At 35.0% G+C, this 19,544-nt stretch overlaps 1 protein-coding gene across 12 annotated transcripts in view; it reads left to right on the top strand.

Moving 5' to 3' along the window:
* HMBOX1 (homeobox containing 1) overlaps positions 1-19,544 on the top strand; it is a 167,364-nt gene that overhangs the window by 53,499 nt on the left and 94,321 nt on the right. For all 12 annotated transcript variants that reach the window (XR_012498141.2, XR_012498140.2, XR_002137473.3 and 9 more), the window contains exons 2-3: positions 9,393-9,472; positions 17,919-18,395. Coding sequence is in view for 9 of the 12 variants with exons in the window: in XM_019733209.3 (XP_019588768.1) it covers positions 9,450-9,472; positions 17,919-18,395 (500 nt within the window). In the remaining 3 variants the exon portion in view is untranslated. The remainder of the gene's footprint in view (positions 1-9,392; positions 9,473-17,918; positions 18,396-19,544) is intronic.

The following is a 19,544-nucleotide window of genomic DNA, read 5'->3' as shown; positions in this document are numbered from 1 at the left end:
TTGCTGCTTACAATGTTGCTAGCACATCTGTAGAGGCTGGAACTACGACAATTGGTAAGAAACAATTCCTGTTCTTACGAAGCTCCCATTTTAGGAGAGAAAGACAGATTCGTATATGAATTATCATAATATAGTATAATAGAAATATATTTGTGGTTCTCTGCTAGCAGAGAATTTGTAAAGGGTGATTGCTGCATTATTGCTATGAGTCACCGAGGCTGGTAGAAAGGAAAGGGGGAGGAAGGCATTCCATTTCTGAAGAGCTAAGAACTGCTTGGCTGAGGCCAGTAGGTAAGATGAGGATGAGGTTAGAGAACTAGTTTGGGAATATTGATGAGTTGCTTTGACCAGTGTCTGTCATTCCCTTGAGGTAGACATATCTTAAGTGCTATCAAACTTGCCTTCAATTATGAATAACTGATTACATTTACTTAGTTAAATACTGCGTTTCCCCGAAAATAAGACCTAGCCGACCATCAGCTCTAATGTGTCTTTTGGAGCAAAAATTAATATAAGACCGGTCTTATATAATGTAATGTAATATAATATATGATATAATATAATATGATATAATTTAATATTATTATACTGGGTCTTATATATGACATAATATAAGACCCGGATAAGACCGGGTCTTATGTTAATTTTTGCTCCAAAAGACGCATTAGAGCTGATGGTCCGGCTAGGTCATATTTTCGGGGAAACATGGTATGAAGCTTGGAATGTTGGTATGGGATAAAATAGGAATTACTTTGGTTGACGTTATGCTCAAAATTGTCTTTATCCCTAGACATTAGTTATATTGTACACAAGAGATAGGACATTGCATTATTAGAGTTCTTTTCTGTCCTCGAAACCAGTAGTTTCCAAGTAGAATTAATTACCTGCTAGAGTAATTACCTCAGGAGCTGTTTAAAAATATTCTTGTGCCCCCTACTTCCAGCTACTTGGATTCGGTAGGTCCAGAGTTGGCTAAGGATTCTGTGCTTTTAAAAGATACCCATGTGGTGCTGATGCGCAGGACCGTTTGGGGACAAGCGTGCTAAGCTGCCATGGAGAGAAAGCGCTGCTTGCTGTCACATACTTGTACTGTCGTTCAGTAAGAGTGGAGTAGGGCGTGTGGAATTTGACGGTAACCACCCCGTGGGAGCAGAGCACCCTGAGACTTCCGTAGTAGAGAATGCTAAACAGCAGGTGCTCCATAGATGTGTTTTGAACTGAAATGAATCAAAAAATTTGAAATCAAGCCGCAGAGTGTATAGCTACAACTCTTTCAGAAATAATGAAGCCACAAAGGAAGTGGCATGTAAACTGACTAGGTATAAAGGTGCTAATGGTTGGAGTCACACACAGAGGCAGAGACGGAGGCTGAGCCTCTGGCCGAAGGGTAAGTCATAGCATAGTTCAACAGAGTTTACTGATGACCTACTATTAATAATAGGGAAATGTGTGTTTTTATTTTCAGGTTATAGAATTATTTTAGAATGGAAAAAAGTTGGGAACAGATTGAGGATAACGTCAAAAACCAACCATATGTCTTAAAGTAATCAAAACCTGTAATCCTTTTTTAGACTCTCGTAGTAAATTCTAGAAAGCATGTGGCAGTCATGTGGCTCTTCTGATTAATTGTTTATTGATAAAGCGTCAACATCATCTAGCAGTGAAGTATGGTAGCCTAGAGACTCCTTTCCAGAAGCCATAAAGAATGTGAGTGGTCTGCCCTCTTCTATCTATTCATGAGTTGGTTCAACAAATATAACAAAAATAGTGCCATTTATGTTCCAGGTACTACTTTAGGAGCTTGTACAGATAATAAATAATAGTGACACAGATAATAGATGCAAAATATATATATATATATATATATATATATATATATATATATATATATTAATATTTGCTTAGAAGGAAAAGCAAAAATGAAACTATTTTGCTTTTTTAAAAAAGCTGGGAAAAAGGGAAGACTGGTTTTCAGTTACATCATAGATGTTTAATCATTGCTTCTTAAAGAAATGTGCAAAAGACTTTTGTCTGCAAATTTAAGACACACACAAAATGACTTGGTGGTGGGAGAAAGTGATATAATTTTAGATCCAGGACAAGGGCACTAATGGTTCCCTGTATCCTGCTCTGTCTGGTTAGGCGCTCTAGGGGTGTCTTGTGTTGGGTTTGGGGAGCCCCGTTTTAAGAGAAGAGGATAATAATAAGTGAAACCATGTCAGACTGAAATCAGGACTGGGAATATTTAGACTCTTTACAAAGATTATGCTGATATTTAAAAGGCTGCCTTGTGAAAGAGAAAAGAAGAAATTTAGTCTTTATTGATTCAGCCAGATGAGTGGGTTGAAGTTACAAGAAACAGTTTTAGAATCATAAAAGGAAACTCTTTATCAGCAAACTCTCCATTAAACGTTTCTAAAAGCTGCATAAGTGTCTGTCTATAGGTCTTTAAATTTTGACAAGTAGTGTATGTAATTATGCTTCTGGAATAAAAATGTCCTTGGTGTGTGACATACCTTTAGTCATGAATCATAAGGAGTAAAACATAAACATCATTAGGTATTTTAGAAGCATATCTGCTGCTCAACTTGTTGCACAGTAGCTATCACAATTAGACATTTGCTCCAGAGAAATGAAAAGAAATAGTATCCCTAATCTTGTGTTTTGAAGAAAGGTGAAGCCAACATAAGTACTTCAACTACAGTTTAATAAGAAAAGGAAGTTCATTAGCTGATTGACCTTGGGCAGGTAGTGTCTTGTCTTGATTACCTACCTCAGGGGATTGTGAGATTAAATAAGTTTGTATGTGTAAAGCAGTTACCCAGTGAATATCTGGCCCTGGCAAGTATTCGTTAAATAGTGATGGTAGTTGTTATTTACAGTTTTAAACTATCTAGAGGCATTGTTTGAGAGATTAGTATTCTAATCTAGATGAGTTATTAGTTCCTAATATCCATGGTTCTGTTTTCTTCACCTGTCACCAACCATTTTTCACCTGAACTCTCCAGGTGCCTCTCAAATCACAGCCAAATGTCATAAAACCTCATTTATCTGGCATTGTTCAAGGGAAAAAATGTTTGACATAAGTGACACACCTTCTGGTTAACTCCCTAAAATGTAAACTTTTCTTTGAACCATTTAAAGTTTTAAAAACAAATGTGTCACATACTTTCCTGACCTTTTAAAATAAAGACCCTAAACATTACTTTAATGGTTCCCCCCCCCCTCCTTCCACCTCTCCCCCCCACTCCGGTTCAAGCCATTGTTTCTCAGTCTAGTTGTGTAGGACACAGCTCCCTGGCCCATGCTGGTGTTATGAGCCTTGCGTTCCCCCCAGCTGGTTGCCGATTGTTGGTCGGCCACCAGCCACTCACTGGCTGCTGGCCACTCACCGCCCCTGGCAGCACACAGCAGCCCACTCCTACCTGCCATTGTTCACAATCTTAGCTGTAGAGGGCACAGCTCACTGGCCCATGTGGGAATCAAACCGGCGACCTCAGCGTTAGGAGCATGGCGCTCCAACCACCTGAGCCACCGGGCTGGCCCTACTTTAACTTTTTAATGTGTCACTGTTGGTATATGTATTTATTTATAATTAGTTATTTTCATTTATTTTATTTTCAGGCAGCTATCATTTTTTTCTTGTGGAAAAGCCTTTTTATACATTCCCAACCACTTTCTAAATTTTTGTGTCTAAGCTACTCTGGATTTGTAAGCCAAATATTAAAGCTTGCTAATGATTATATGTAAAATGATATGCTGTCTGGTATTTGCTTGAAAATATCCATGCGAACAGGGGAGGTCTGAGGGGAGTTGTTAATTATTCACGCTGGATGATGGGTACATAAGCATTTGTTACTCTCTTCTTTCTGCCCTGTACATGTTTGCAAATTTTCATAATAAAATGTTTTTTAAAACCACCATTAAAAATTGTAGGTTAGATACATGCAGGTATATGTATATTTATTTTCTCAGTTTTTATCTTTGTAAGGATTAACAGGAAGCTTAATAGTATTTATTTCTGGACAGAAAAACTGAGAGCTTTTGGTTCTAGTTGAGTTTTATGACCTTTGTCACCTCCATGTATTATGTATTTATATTTTTGTGTGTGTGTGTGAGTTTGTGTGTGTGTGTATGTTTAATGTGTATCAGGTCTGGAAGACGTTTCACTTCCTCATCTGTAAATTGGAAGTACTAATAGTATCTAACTTAGGGAATCATGAGGCTTGTGTACCTCTGTGTTTTAACACATTTTTTGTTTTATTTTAAATAGATATTTTAGATAGATACACTGGGTTCTGTGTGAGGTGCTAAAAGAATGGTAAAGGGGGCCCTGTAATAGCTGTTTCAAACTTCTGAGAATTCTTTTTGGTATCCAGATCTGGGTTTAATGGTCTCACTAATTGGTGTTTGTAATGTTCCCTGTTACCTCTCCCTTTGATGGCTTGCTTGCTCCTGTGCTACAGCTAAGCTAACTCTTCACTCCCTTATGCTTTGCTTTCTTCCTAAATCGTTACACTCCTTGTTTCTTATTTCTTTATTCCTTTATTTAAATATTCTGCCCTTTCTATGTTTACCATCATTGAGTGAAACAGATACATGCTGAACTGCACGATGTAAATTCAATTGTAAATCACCATTGATGTACTGGATTCACAATTAAGCATTTCCCGAAGTGGGAGTATAAGTTGGGAGTCAATTTGATAAAATCCATCTATTGTAATTTAAAATGTGTGTACTCTTTGTCACAACAATTTGCTGGGAATGTATCCTAAAGTTATATTCACATGTGTACGAAGATGTATGAAGAAATTGAGGCTGGTGTCTGAGTGGAAGAGAAAGAATTTGGAGTGGGAGGCAGACATCTTTTATTGGGTCTTTTGAAATTCTTTTATTTTGCTTTATACAGTTACTACTTTTGATATTAAAGAGAAAAACTAGGGTAAAAAGAGCCTTCTTACCACCTGTGGGTAACACAGCATCTACAGTTCTTATTCCTAGTGGATTTTTCTGGGTTGTATTTTTCTTCTAAAAGAATGGTGAAGGGGGCCGTGTAATAGCTGTTTCAGGGGTCAGTCAACAATGCTGACAGTGGGCTTCTTCATTCTTCAGCCTGACTGTTTAGGATTTTTCACAAACTAACCATTTGATAATTGAATCCATTTCTGATAGTAGGAACTTTTATAATTTTATTGCATAAATGTATGCATTTATTTATTGCATAGATGCATTTATCCTCCAGACCTGTGTTCCATACACATACCCATCCTTCACCCCAACTCTCGATTACTTTTTCACCACCTGTTTTTGCTCCATGCTTGTATACTTAGATATATATAAGTAATGTGTGTATGTGTGTGTGTATGTACATATCTGTATATACATATTGACGTGAGACATGTATAAAAGAATTTTTTGGTTGTTTTTCTTTTTAAACACAATCATACTCATTTGATTGCATTTTGCTTTTTAGACTCATTTGCGATGTGCAGATCTCACCAAGTCATCTGATAAAATTCTAGTCATTTATCCTTTTTAATGACTTCATTGTGTCAGTTGGTTAAAGTATATTGTAATTCATTCCTGTATTGATTGAAACAACTCTGTTTATAGAAACAAAAAATTGGAAAATAAGTGACAATAAACATTTTTGTACATATTATATGTGATTACTTTTATTTCTGTATGATGATTCCCAGGAATAGTACTGATAGGTTAAAGGTGTAAGTACTTTAAATTTTAATATAAGTTGCCAGATTGCTTTCCAAAAGGATGTCATAATTCACATTTAGGCCAATGAAATATAACAGTACCCTTTTGAGGAGATATTATCAGTTTTTTAAATTTTTGCTAAAATGATATCTCATTGTTAAATTGTTATTTTCCTAATTTCAACTAAGTTGACTATTTTTTTATAAACTTGACAACTTGGATCTGCTTTTGCTGTACATGTCAAATGTTTTTTTCTGATTTAATTGCTTAGTTGGTTTATGGTTTTTTCATAATAGGAAATTTTAAACTTTTTATGTATATCTTTTAAAGTTTCTGCTCTTTTTTAAGAATATTTAGAAGACTTGTCATCTTCTACATTTTTTATTGCTGTGATTTGTTTTTTTACATTGACTTTATTCCACTTGAGGTTTATTTTTTATATATATAAGATAAAGACCTAGTTTATTTGGCTGTGATAACCAGTTTTGTGATGATTGTTTTAAAAAATTACTTATCCTTTCCTGCTGAAATAAACTTTAACCTTTGATTTGTACATTTTCTTATATGTACTGAGATATATATTTAAATTCTTTATTCTGTTCCACTCATCTGTGTGTTTATTCCTATGCAAGTTCCATGTTGATTTGTGTAATGTTTTTTGAATATATTCCAATATCTGGTCGGTGAAGCCCACTTTTGATTTTCTCATTTTCACTTTCTTGGGGGTCTTTGGACTTTGTGCTTTTATAACTTTAAGAGCCTATTTTTAAATTAAAAATCTTTTGGGCTTATTTCTCAATGCAGTTACTCATGCATATTGGGAAAAAGTTCCTACTGTGAATGAAATATTTTCCCCATTTTTCTAGGTGTCTCCTGCTAAACTAGAGGAAAATTTTATTAGTTTTAAGTGTATCATACCTGTCCTTTATTTTATTAATTTCAGTTTTCTTTTACTAGAATTGCTTGCGTTTTCTAGGTATTTCATCAGATTATTAGTAAAAAGATATTTTTCTCTTTCATTCCAATTTATGCCAGTTAATTTGTTTTTATGTCTTACTATGTTTGCTATTATCTTCAAGTCATTGTTGAATTATAAAGAGTTTAGTGAGTTCACTGCCCTAATTCCTAATTTTAGTCATTTGATTTATTGAATGAATAACATTCATATAGTTAAAATAATAAAAATATTCCCTGTGGACATCATCTTTCCCATCCCCGCCTCTAATCTATCCATTTCTGACTCTGTTTTCAGTTTCACAGATACCAAATTTTCATATAGAAGCAAATTCTTGACGTAGGTATAGCTATATATGTAATGTACATACATATGTAATATATCTATAGTGTGTGCATACAACTGTAATTTTATTTGAAATAGTTTTAGTGTATTGCTATTTAAAATACTTGCTATTTTCCCCCAAAATGTTTAATTTTTTTCTATAGTTTCTCATAGAGCTTTTATTAAAAATGGCTGCTGAATTTTACCAAATGCCTTTTTAGCAGCTTATATAATCATATGATTTTTTTCTCCTTAATTTGTTGATATATTGGATTATATTCATTGCTAAAAAAGAACCACTCTTCCATTTCTGCAATAAATTATAGTAGTATATTATTTTTGATATATGGCTGGACTTTATTGTCTTAATTGGATTTTTTTAATTTAGAATTTCTACATTTAACTTTCAAGTGAAATTGGTTTATGGTACATTTTGTGTACTACCTTTATTAGATTTGGTATTGAGTTATTCCGACTTCATATAATGAATTGTAACATTTTCTGTGATTTTCTATGGTTAATGTCATTAGAATTATGGGTTTTTTTATTTTGTTTTGTTTTTAAGATTAAGAATCTGCTGAGAACCCAGTTGGTCTTGATGTCCTTTTCTATAGAAGAGTTTTAATTATCTGTAATTTATGGTATTTGGTTCTATTCAAGAATTCATTTCTTGGGTCAGTTTTGAAGTTTCCTGTTTTACTGGGAAATCATTTTTCCCTTTTGAGCCTTTCTACTCCTCACACATACATGTTAAAGGTCAGGAACACAGGTTTACTTAATTTCCCAAACATGCCTCATAATCTGCTTTAACTGGTCCTTCTCCCAAGAGTCTTTTCTCTACTGATTCTCACCTCCCTTCACACCTTGGTTTGGTGCAAATCTTATTCTAATCTTCAGATAAAAGCTGAGATCTCACTCTGAGAAGCCTTCCCAGTTCTCTGTAACCTAAATTAATTTCTAAATTGTTACTCTCATAAACCTTTTATTTTTAGTCTTATCACATTAGGCCTTCTATTAGGTGGTATGTGTGTGTACTTTTTATTGGACCCTCCCTGACAGTTTAATAAACTGCTGGGATCACATCTTATGATCTGTGCCTATGCCAGCGCACATTGCTATTTAACTTAGTATATTTAACTGAATTTGAGCAAGAGTGAAAAATGTGTATCGACCAGTAATCAGTTTTGTGGCTTGGTGTTGATATTTTGTCTAGGGATATGCAGTCAGCAACATCTTCAGTAGATTTTCTTTGTACTTTATATCTACTTTTTCAGGACAGGTATTTCTTAAGTCAGCAAGAAAATTAAGTACAACAGGAACTTCATTAAAGCTACAGTTTAGGATATGCAAATGTGAAAGCTTTCTAACTTTACCTTGTACATTTTGCATATATCGTTAGTCATTGTTAGACACTTTGGTCTTGCTTAATATATTAATGATTCAGTGCTGAATGTGTATTTTAATGTGAAAGTTTTTGACATCAACATTTTACACTTTCATTTAATTTATAATCTTAACTTTGAGTTAATGGAAATATTTGCCTCTATAGATTGTGGTTTGAAATTGCTAATAAGTTCAGTCGGTAATACATGATCTTTAGCTCCTAAACCATGAATAGTAGATTTCATTTTCTGTTAAGATTTATGTCTGAATTTAAAGGGGTCAGAGTGTCCGAATGGCGCATGAAGCAGTAGCATGCTAATCAGAAGAGGGAAGTACTTGACGCCCTCCCTCCACTGGTAACTTCTGCTGTGTTCAGTGATCTAAATGCAGCATAGGTATTCATCCCTTTTTAAATTGGTGGTAATGGCCCCTGCTACTTGATAGTTTGTGAAGTGCTTCATCGCTACCATTTAAAAAATGTTTTAACTTCTTGTAGCTCTTTGAAGTTGTCTATAATCCCTGTTTGATGGATGGGGAAATAGAGACTTAGAGGATTAAGTCAATCAAGATTTGGCTAGCAGTAAAATAAGTAATATACTTGAAACTAGACCCCAGAATTTACCCCACAGTTGCAATCATGCTGTGGTATGTTGTTTGTTTATAGGATTCTGCTGAACTGCACTGATGTTATTATCAAAAAGTTTATCTTGAATGTCCCTGTAGTGTATATATTCCATTGCACGTTTAAATCTGTTTCCCTGGGTGGTGTCTGGTAACGGATATGATATTCATTCCTTTTCCCAAGTGAATAATTTTGAAAGCTATCACTAGTATTTTTTTATTTTTAAATTTTGCTTCAAACCATTGTTTCACCAATGTTTCATTTCAGAATTACAAAATAATTTTAAAGACCTGATTAGCTGATGTTAGCTGTTAATATCCTTGAATTGTATAATTAAAAATTTTATTCAACACTGGCTTAACAAGTGTTTCTGAATTTTCTGTCTTTATTCTACAGAATGGTAAATAAATCTGATCATCTCTAGAAAGGATATTGATTCACCTCATGTAAAGTATGCTGAGTTCCTTCCCAGTGGTGTAAGTATCTATCTAGTCCTCTTAATTTTTATCTTCTCTATTGTTTTCATAAAGTTGAGAAATCATTATGATTATGATTCAAAATGATAGCAGACATTTGTAGAGTTGAAAGAATTGTTTTCATAATCATGTGGTAATTTCTTTGATGAATTTTCAAATCTGTCAACTTTCTCTTTTACTATTTCTGTTTTCAACTTTGAAGTCTTGACGTTAATTTTTAATTGAACATAAAATTACTCTCCTTATTATTTTAAACTGCTTAATAGCCTAGAATCATGTGCAATAGATGTTTAGCCATTTGAGAGAGCTAGTGTTAGATTCCTGGTGACAAGCATATTATTGGAAGAATGTTAACCTTAATACTGCCTTTTGTGTGCAAACTCCTAGCACCTTAGCTATTTTTTTCCTTTACCTACTGGGGATAATAATGTAGTTAAGCCTATTAGCTAATGTAGTTGCTAAAGCCTTTCTTTGGAGTCAGGCGAAAAACAAATTGAGACGGTGGTATTACATTGAGAGTTCTTTTATGCTAGGATATGAACTGTAACCACTAGTTCATATTAAATAGGCCTCTGAATAAAAATATTCCAGGAATTTCAGATATTAGAGAAGATAAAGCATCTATTAGCTCATTAAGTGCATCTTTAGAGTCTAATGCAGAGTGCCTTTAGCATAAGTATTTCTAAAATTTGGTGCAGTCTCTGTTTCGATTAAATTCCTTCCGTTTTGGTCGACAGTTCCATAACCCAGTAAGTAGACATTAAGATAGGTTTCCCTAATTATTTATGTTTTGCATTAAAGTTTTTTTCCTCTCTCATGGACTGTATTGTATCAACAAGTCTTAGGAATAGGCCCAGAAGATGTGAACTGTAGCCTGAGTTTATGCTAAGTAGCTGTGTCCTTGGGAGGTGGGAAGGCATTGCATGGCTTTGGGCTGTAGTTCCTCCCCCACCTTTTATTTTTTTATCTTTTTTATTTTTTTAGCTCTTCTCTGAGCTAAAATGTAAGCATGACGAGGCCAAGAATTTTTGCCTGATTTGTTACTTCTTGCGTCCTCTGTGGCTCATGCATGGTCTGACATATAGGCAGCCCTCAGTAAATCTTACTGAAGAAATGATTTGTGTCTAAATGGTCTCCAGTTCTCTGATTCCACACTTAATTTATATCTCCCTCTATAAACCTGCATATTTTTACTTGGAAGTTTTTTTCAAATATGGGTGAGATGGCTACAATGAGAAATCTCAATCTTAATGATAATTTAGAAATAACTATTATAGTGTGACACATTGGAATATAATCCTATTTTCTCTAAGTCTTTTTATTAAGAAAATAATATTTTTATACTGTTATCTATAGTCATAGCCTGTATTCTTATGCTTTTATCAGTTCTCCTATTGGTTAGGATTATAGAATCATTTTACTATACTGTCAGGCTCAGTCCTGAGTAAATCTTCATTTCTTACTTATTCTCATTTCTTGTCATTTTCTTACTTTAAGACAGCCGCTCTTTTGATGGTAATATTAATCTGTGAAAGAAGGTAATGTGCCATAAATAGCAAGAAGGGCCTGAATACATCTTTAGTTGATGAATATTATGATTGACTCTAGAATGTGTTAAATCATCATGCAGTAAGCACCATGTAATCAAAACAAAACTAACTTATGACTAGGCTATATTTTGCTTAGTCATTTTAGATAAAAAGATAAAAACAGCAGAGTCAAGCTGAAGAAAATTCTGTTATCAAATAAAATCTCATTAAGTGTCGATGCTTTACAAGTTAGGAAGTAATGTCTTACGCATGTGATTTCACAATTAATCATTTGTGACTCCTTTAACTGTCTTTGCTCTACATGTTTGTAGAATTTAGTTTAAGAAAGTATGTTCTGGATCTCATGCCGTATCCAAGAAGGGTTTAGGTACATACCCAAGTAGGGATAAAATTTATTGTGAAATAGTTTTACTCCTATGATCTGATAGTATGGTCTTTTAGAACATCCATTGATGAACTGAGATATAATTCCTCAATTTAGTTGTTCTTTTATGCTTTAAATACTTCCTGTGTTACTGCAGTGCTGAAATTCTTCACACTCATTTTCCATTATTGTTGGCCTGAGTCTGCATTCAGATTAGTGATTTAAAGTGGAAGATGTTCATTATCCTGTGAACATTCTTGGGCTTACATGTTGTCTTTTTCTGTTTTAAAAGAATTGCTAGTATCATGGACTTAGATGACCTTTGTAGATCATTTACTGGCATAATTTCATGACTATGTGCTTACATGAGATAAATTATGAAAACAAAATTTGGAAATGACAGAATGTGTGTCTCTGTTTATGTTGATGCACATTGGATATTCTTACTATCCAAGAAAGCTTCTAATCTTGGCATTTTCTCAGGAAAATCTTGTGCCTTCAGTGTTATACATATTTGATCCTATTTGATTATATCGTCATCATGCTACTCAACAGGGATCGTAACGTTCCAGTCTAGCAGTTGTAGATCTTTTTACTTTAGGCGTATCTTTGGGTTAAGGACCTCTCTCGGCGAAAGGCGCAGACATCTAAATTAAACAAGGTGAAGCATAAAGGGAAATTTATCCTCGTACATCACAATGCAGCAAGAAGAGCAGGGATGCGGCAGGGGCTTAGGAATTCTTAGAACAAGGGCTATGAACACGGCAGCGCTTTCTCGTCTGCTCTGCATGTCTTGGTATGTCTGCTTCCTTCTCCTACAAACTAGCTTCTTCCACATGGTGAGGAATGTACCAGACTGACATCTTCTTGCAACTGAGTGCAGTTGTAGTGCTTGTCCACTAGTCTGACCTGAATACGTTGAGAAGAGCAAGGTGTGGCTTCCTGTGTGTCCACCTCATTGGCCCGGAGGGAGGGTACTATGAGTGGCAGCCCCAGGAGCTTGTGATTGGAAACAGTGAGGCATCCTAGGCAGATGAAATAATAGGTGCCTTCTGTTATCTCCGTATGGCTTTTGGAATGAAAGTGGTTCCCATCATGAGCGAATCTGAAGTGATATAAAATATTACATTGTTTCAGATACTGTGGACTCTTTTGTTCTGATAGTTCTAATATCAGCTTTAGGATGGATACTTTTTAGTAACAGATTAAATTCATATCATTTATTTTAGTTTTATGCTACTATAAAGAGTGCTGCTCCATACAGAGAGAGATTTGAAGAGTTATACAGATTAGTATCTGTTCTGATATAAATAGATAGGAAAACATTGTGGGGGCGTAAAAAATTTATTTTCCTCCCACGTCCTAAATTCTTCTAGCTGACCTAATAATCAAATTAATAACTAGAGACAAATTAACAAGACAAAATGTCCAAAGTTTATTATATGAATGTACATTTGGGGGTGTCATAATGAGACCTAAAAAGGCATTGAGCAGTTGAGATTTTTATACCATTTTGGACCAAGAAGCTGTGGAGGGCAGAGGGCTGGGATTTCGATGGGGAAGTAGGTGATTCATAGGGAGCCAAGAAAGAGTGGAACACGCGGCAAACAGATTCTTGCTAGGCAACCCGGAAACAATGAGACATGGAAGAGAATCCAGCGGAACAGGTTTTTGTGTGGATCCTTCCTGGCTTCTATACTTCATTCATATAAGTCTCAGGTGAAAATCCTAAAGTGAGTATGCTAAGGTTCCCTTCTTGCAGCAGCAGTCCTTCCTATATGACTTCCCTTAGGCAGGAAAGGGGGGTGGAAGGGCCATCAAAGATTCTTTCTGAATTTTTTGTTTCTTCATAACCAGCTTCAAATCAATATCCCAAAAGGCACAGTTTTTGGATGGCAAAACTTTGGTGCCTTCAATATCATGATTGGTTTGGTTTTTGGTTTGTTTGTTTGTCCATATAGTAAAACAGTTCTTAAAGTCTCATCTTTAAAGTAAGGGCAGGTCAGTTTATGACGTAGTTTGAAAACAGACGAAAGTGAGCAAGGGACAGGCCTACTTCATTTTTAAGGGAAAAGAATAATGTACAGAAACCCCAATTTACCGAATTAATAAATTAAGGGGTAAGTTATTTGTACTACCAAAGGGATTTGGCAGCTACTTTTATAAAGAACTTCCAAGGATTAAGGATTAATATACAGTATTACCCCTTATCCAAGGGGGATATGTTCCCAGACCCCAGTGGCTGCCTGAAACTATGGGTGGCACCGAACCTTATATATATACTGTGTTGTTTTTTCCTATCCATACATACCTGTGATGAAATGTAATTTATACATTAGGCATTGTAAGAGATTAACAGCAATAGCTAATAATAAAATAGAACAATTGTAAAAATATATTGTAATAAATGTTTTGTGAATGTCGTCTCTCTTAGCAAATTAGCACGAATTTCTTTTTCCTTCTTCACAATTTCACAGATAGAAGATTCGTTCTTACCATACATAGCTCTTACCAACCTCAGCCTACGATTTTTTTTTTCTTTCCTTACTAAGTTGAGAACTTTCAACTTTTTACTTCAAGGAAGCACTTACAGCTTCTTTTTGGTATCTCCCAGTTTTCACATCACTGCTCTTGTGCTTGGGGGCCATTATTAAGTAAAATAAGTGGTACTTGAACACTTGATACGGCGACGGTCCGTCTGATAACCAAACAGCTCCTAAGTGACTGACGGGCAGGTGTAGTGTATACAGTGTGCATACGCTGGACAAAGGGCCGATTCACATTGTAGGCAGGACGGAGTAGGAGGGTGCAAGATGGCGTCATGCTACTCAGAGCAGTACACAATTTAAAGTGTATGAATTGTTTATTTCTGGAATTTTCCATTTAATATTTTGGGACCTTGGCTGACTGCTGGTAACTGAAACAATGGAAAGCAAAACAGTGGATAAAAGGGACTGCTGTATTACTAAGCACTTGATAGAGTGGACAAAGGGCTGAGGGTTAAAACAGAACCTAAAGTGTAAACTGTCTATTATAAGCCATTAGGAAAATTGTCATATAGTTTTTTCAACAAGCCTTAAGTGTAATATCCATACTGAAAAATACACAAATCAGTAGTGTGCAGCTTAGTGAATGTACCTGTGTAATGTAACGAGCATGGAACATAGAATATGACCAGCCCTGCACAGCATTTTAATAACACATCATTTGTGTTAAGCAAGGTCTACTGTTCTTTTGAAATTGTCAGGAGAAAAAGTAAATGAGTTGCTCTGGTTGAAAGTTTTCTCTTCTCTGCAAACCAGGTGATGACATATTATAGGGGGATATACTAAGCTAACAAGAAAATTAGTAGAGTGCAATTGTAATAGCCAAAGTATTTGCAATAGCTAATAATTGGAAATATTCCAACTGTCTAAAATAGAATGGATAAACAAACCTGTGATATATTCCTACAGTTCCAGCAATAAAAAGGAAGAAATTGCTGATACACACATTCACCATAGATGAATCTCAGAAACTTTATGCTCAGTGAAAGAAGACTTACATGAAAGAGTATACAGAAATTCCATTTATAAGATTTTCCAGAACACGCAAAACTAATCTGTGGTGGAAAAAATCTGAGCAGTGGTTGCCTTTGAGGGAAAGGGACATAGAAGGGACATGAGGGAGCTTCCTGGTGTGATGGCAATATTCTGTATGTTCATAGGGATTTGAGTTTCACAGGTGTACATACTTCTCAAAACTCATAGAATGATAAATACAGGATTTGTGTATTTTCTTTTATGTAAATTTGGTCTCAAAAGAAAAAAAACAACCCTGAACAAATACTGAGCTCTAGTCAATGATGTGTATGCAGAAGTATTTAGTGGGAAGTATACAAGTGTCTGTAACTGATTTTGAAATGTATCAAAAAATAAGATGAGTAGAGGAATGGGTGCATAAGGGAAGGGATAGTATGTGATAAAGCAAGAAAAATGTTAATGGTATATAATCTAAGTGGTTTGTATATGGTCGTATACTATAAATTTATTTCAGCTTGTAAAATTTTTCATTAAAAAATGTTGGAGGAAACAAACCTAGGCGATCAAGAAAGAATGTAGTAATCATAAAAATAGGACTTTTATGATAGATAGCAAGTGACAAGTAAGTACTGGAAGAAAGCAGAAGATAACGTGTGTAGGTGTAAGGCAGATAGATACTATGGCCCATGGGCACAGATGTCCTACAACTTGTTATTTTGGGTCCACGAAATGTGTTTGTTTTTATTTTTATTTATTTTTATTTTGAATGAGCCTATCTCTAAAACTAGAGTGATTTCACATAAAAATTCTAGATTTCTGCCTGCTTATTTTTAAAAGAATTTGAAAGACAAAAACTATCAATGGAATAGAATAGAGTATCCAAAGGTTAGATACAGTTTGTGTGGAAATTTTGTATATGATAAAGATGGCATTTCAGATCACAACAACAGAGACATATTACTCAATAAAGCATATTGGACAACCAGCTATCCTTTTGGGGAAAAAAAATAAAGCTCAAATCCTTTCACACTCATTAAGTAAATATAAATTCTAGATGGAGTGAAGATTTTAAATGTTAAGAAAACGATTACTAGAACCCGTAGTTCATTAGTAGAATGGTTTTATCTAAGTAGTTTTAACTGGAGACTTAAAAAAGTACAACAGCTTATGTCCCAAATCATGATTCCAGTAAGTCCGGCCGTATATCAGAAAGCAGAATGATGTATACTTTTGGAGTCAGTGATATTTAAGCTTAAATCTTTTTTCTGTTTCTTAATCAGACTTTTTACAAGGTACAAAACCACTTTGAGCCTTGGTTTCCTCAATAATCAATGAATCAATATAAAATTTTATTAAAAATCAACCACAGAGGGTTGTTGTGAGGATTAGATGAGATTACATTATACAAAACTCTGTCCCAGGGCCTTTGTAGATATAAATGTTACAATACATTTTTAATATAGAGGACAAAACAGATCTCCAGTAGTTTAGGGACAGATGTTTGCCTATAAAAGATGAGAAAATGTCTTGACATTTATTTCCATCATCAAATACTTAGTTGAGAGCCTACTACATTCCATACATCCCATTTGGTACTAGAACTATAAAAATAGAAGAAATTACCACTTTAAGAATCTTAAATAGGAAAGTCAGATTTTGTAAGGAAGGAATTCAAGTAGTTAGAATTTTTATATTTGACAATTCCCTTAACATTGATAGAGGCATGCATTGCTTAACTATGGGGATACGTACTGGGAAATGCGTGGGAAATGCGTCGTTAGGCACTTTGTTGTTATGGGAACATCCTAGAATGCCCTTACCGAAACCTAGATGGTATCGCCGACTGCACACCTAGGCTACGTGGTATAGCCTATCGCTCTTAGGCTACAAGACTGTATAGCATGTTACTGTACAAGCATCACGAGGCTGAATCAAGCACAAGAGAAAAGGATGCAACCAAGAGATGCATTAATCACAAAATGTATGAGACTACTTACTGCTGGCATAACACAGCATACTGTTTTATAGCAAACATTTTTTTATAAGCAGAAAAAGTACACTCTAAAACAATGATAAAAGTATAGTATAGTAAATACATAAACCAGTAATATAGTCGTTTATTATTATCATTATCAAGTATTATGTCCTATACATAATTATATGTGCTATACTTTTATATGGCTGGCAGCGCAGTAGGTTTGTTTACACCAACGTCACCATGACATTTTGATGGCTATTATGATGGCTACAGTTTCACTAGGTGAGAGGAATTTTTCACCTCCATTACAATCTTATGGGATCACCATTATATATATATGGTCCATCCTTGACCAAAACGTCATATATGACTGTTGTTATTAACTCTGAAACATTTTCTGATGTGCTACAGTATCTTGTGTTAAAGGAAACAATGTAGGAGCAATTTTCTAAGAAAAAAGAATAGTTCAGTTTGGCTACAACCATGAAAGAGCCATTTCTCAGGATATCAATTAACAGAGAATGCATTACAGAGATGAAATACTCACAAAATTGCTAAGTGGTGGGTGAAATGGTACTTAATAAGGTTTTTGTTTTACGTACCTTACTTTTTCATTTAAATATTTTTGCTGGTTATTAGTATTTGCTTGGGCTTAGCTTATCAAATTGTTTGTTTACACTAAATGAATTTATAGAGTTCTAGGTCAGTTTTGCTGATACTTGGTAAAATAAGATAATGCAAACTATTTTTTCAGCAACTTTATATTAATACTGTAATATAGAATAATAAATTTGATATGGAAAACAACACGTGCGTAATTACATAGCCTGGGCTTAATACTGTACATACTTAAATCTGTTATTTTGGTATTACTGCCGTGACTGAAATTTTGGTTCATTATAATAATCATTTTCAGTAAAGAAATTCATGTAGAAATATTTAATCTTCTGAGCATTTTCTATAATGATATGTTCTTTGGTAGATATTGTAAATAAAGGGATTCTTTTCGTTCTTTTGTGTTTTTTTTTTTTAGTTTGTTGGAAACCATGTCTCACTATACGGATGAACCCAGATTTACCATAGAGCAGATAGATCTGCTTCAGCGCCTTCGGCGAACTGGAATGACTAAACATGAAATTCTCCATGCCTTGGAAACTCTGGACCGTCTTGATCAAGAGCATAGTGACAAGTTTGGAAGAAGGTCCAGCTACGGAGGCAGCTCATACGGGAATAGTACCAACAATGTTCCAGCATCTTCCTCTACAGCTACAGCTTCCACCCAAACCCAGCATTCGGGAATGTCCCCATCGCCTAGCAACAGTTACGATACCTCCCCACAGCCTTGCACGACCAATCAAAATGGGAGGGAGAATAACGAGCGGTTATCCACATCCAATGGAAAGATGTCCCCAACTCGCTACCATGCAAACAGCATGGGTCAGAGGTCGTACAGTTTTGAAGCCTCAGAAGAGGACCTAGATGTAGATGATAAAGTGGAGGAATTAATGAGGTTGGTTCCTTTGCTTATTCAGAGTCCCCCAAATGTCTGTGTCCTTAGATTGCTTTTTAGTAATAAACTGTATTTCAGCTCCTTCCCTATAAGAACTGTGATTTTCCCCTGCCCACTTGGGAGATGAAACAAAATTTTCAAATTTTATGTTTTTAATTCAGATTTTCTCTTCTCTACTTCAGCCCTTTCACTTTGCTGCTTGATAAGCCTTTTTCATTCTCTCTATTTATCAACGCAAAGATTAGCCTTCTCTTTATGGCTCTAATTGCTAACATCTGAATTTTTAGCCTTGCTAACAGACACATCCTAATTCTTAAATCCATTGTAAGTACTTTCTCGAGGGGCTAAGATGATTTTATCGTGGTACAGAATATGTACAGTCTTAATTTTCGCCTCCAACATACCAATCAACAAAATAATTTTAGGTACCTGTTATATAAAAAGTAATTTTAGGTACCAAAATAATTTTAGGTACCTGTTGAAGAAAAAGACATGGTCTTTACCCCTGAGAAGCTGAAGTTCTAATTTTAGCAGTAGATGCCAGATATATATATATTTAATGTTATCTATTACAAGATAAGTATAAGCACTTAGAGTTTGAAAGACTGGGGAAAGAAGGAGAAGTCCACTTTCAACAGGGACAGTTAGGAGTGGCTTCTCACTGGGTCTGGGACTCTTGGAGGGCAGCAACCATGTGGTTTTGATTGTTGTGTCCCCAGGATCTGAACTGTCTTTTGTACACGGTAAGGGTGTAATATTTTAAGTGAATGGATGAATTTGAGCGGAACCTTAAAAGACAGCCTCTGTTTTGAAATATAAGAACTTTATCTACAGTTAAGGGAACAGTAAAAGGTAGAAAAGGCAAGGCATGTTTTGTCATAAGGATTGCATGTGGGTTAGACTATGGTAAAAAGATAGTATATTAGGAGGCAGTACAGGTTTTGGAAGGTTTGGGTTCCATACAAGTAATTTATGTTAATTTGGCTGGAGTTAAGGCATCTGTACAGGTCTTTAGGAATAGAGATGATAAAAGCATTGTGTTCGGTAGATTATCACTACAGGCACACCTCGTTTTATTGTGCTTCACTTTATTGCACTTCACAGATATTGTGCTTTCATCAACATCGAGGCAAGACCCTCCACCAGCAA

Source organism: Rhinolophus sinicus, chromosome 15 (assembly GCF_057876585.1).
Source record: "Rhinolophus sinicus isolate RSI-liver-muscle chromosome 15, RSI-T2T, whole genome shotgun sequence".
NCBI lineage: Eukaryota > Metazoa > Chordata > Mammalia > Chiroptera > Rhinolophidae > Rhinolophus > Rhinolophus sinicus.
This window is presented reverse-complemented; position numbering and strand designations above follow the sequence as displayed.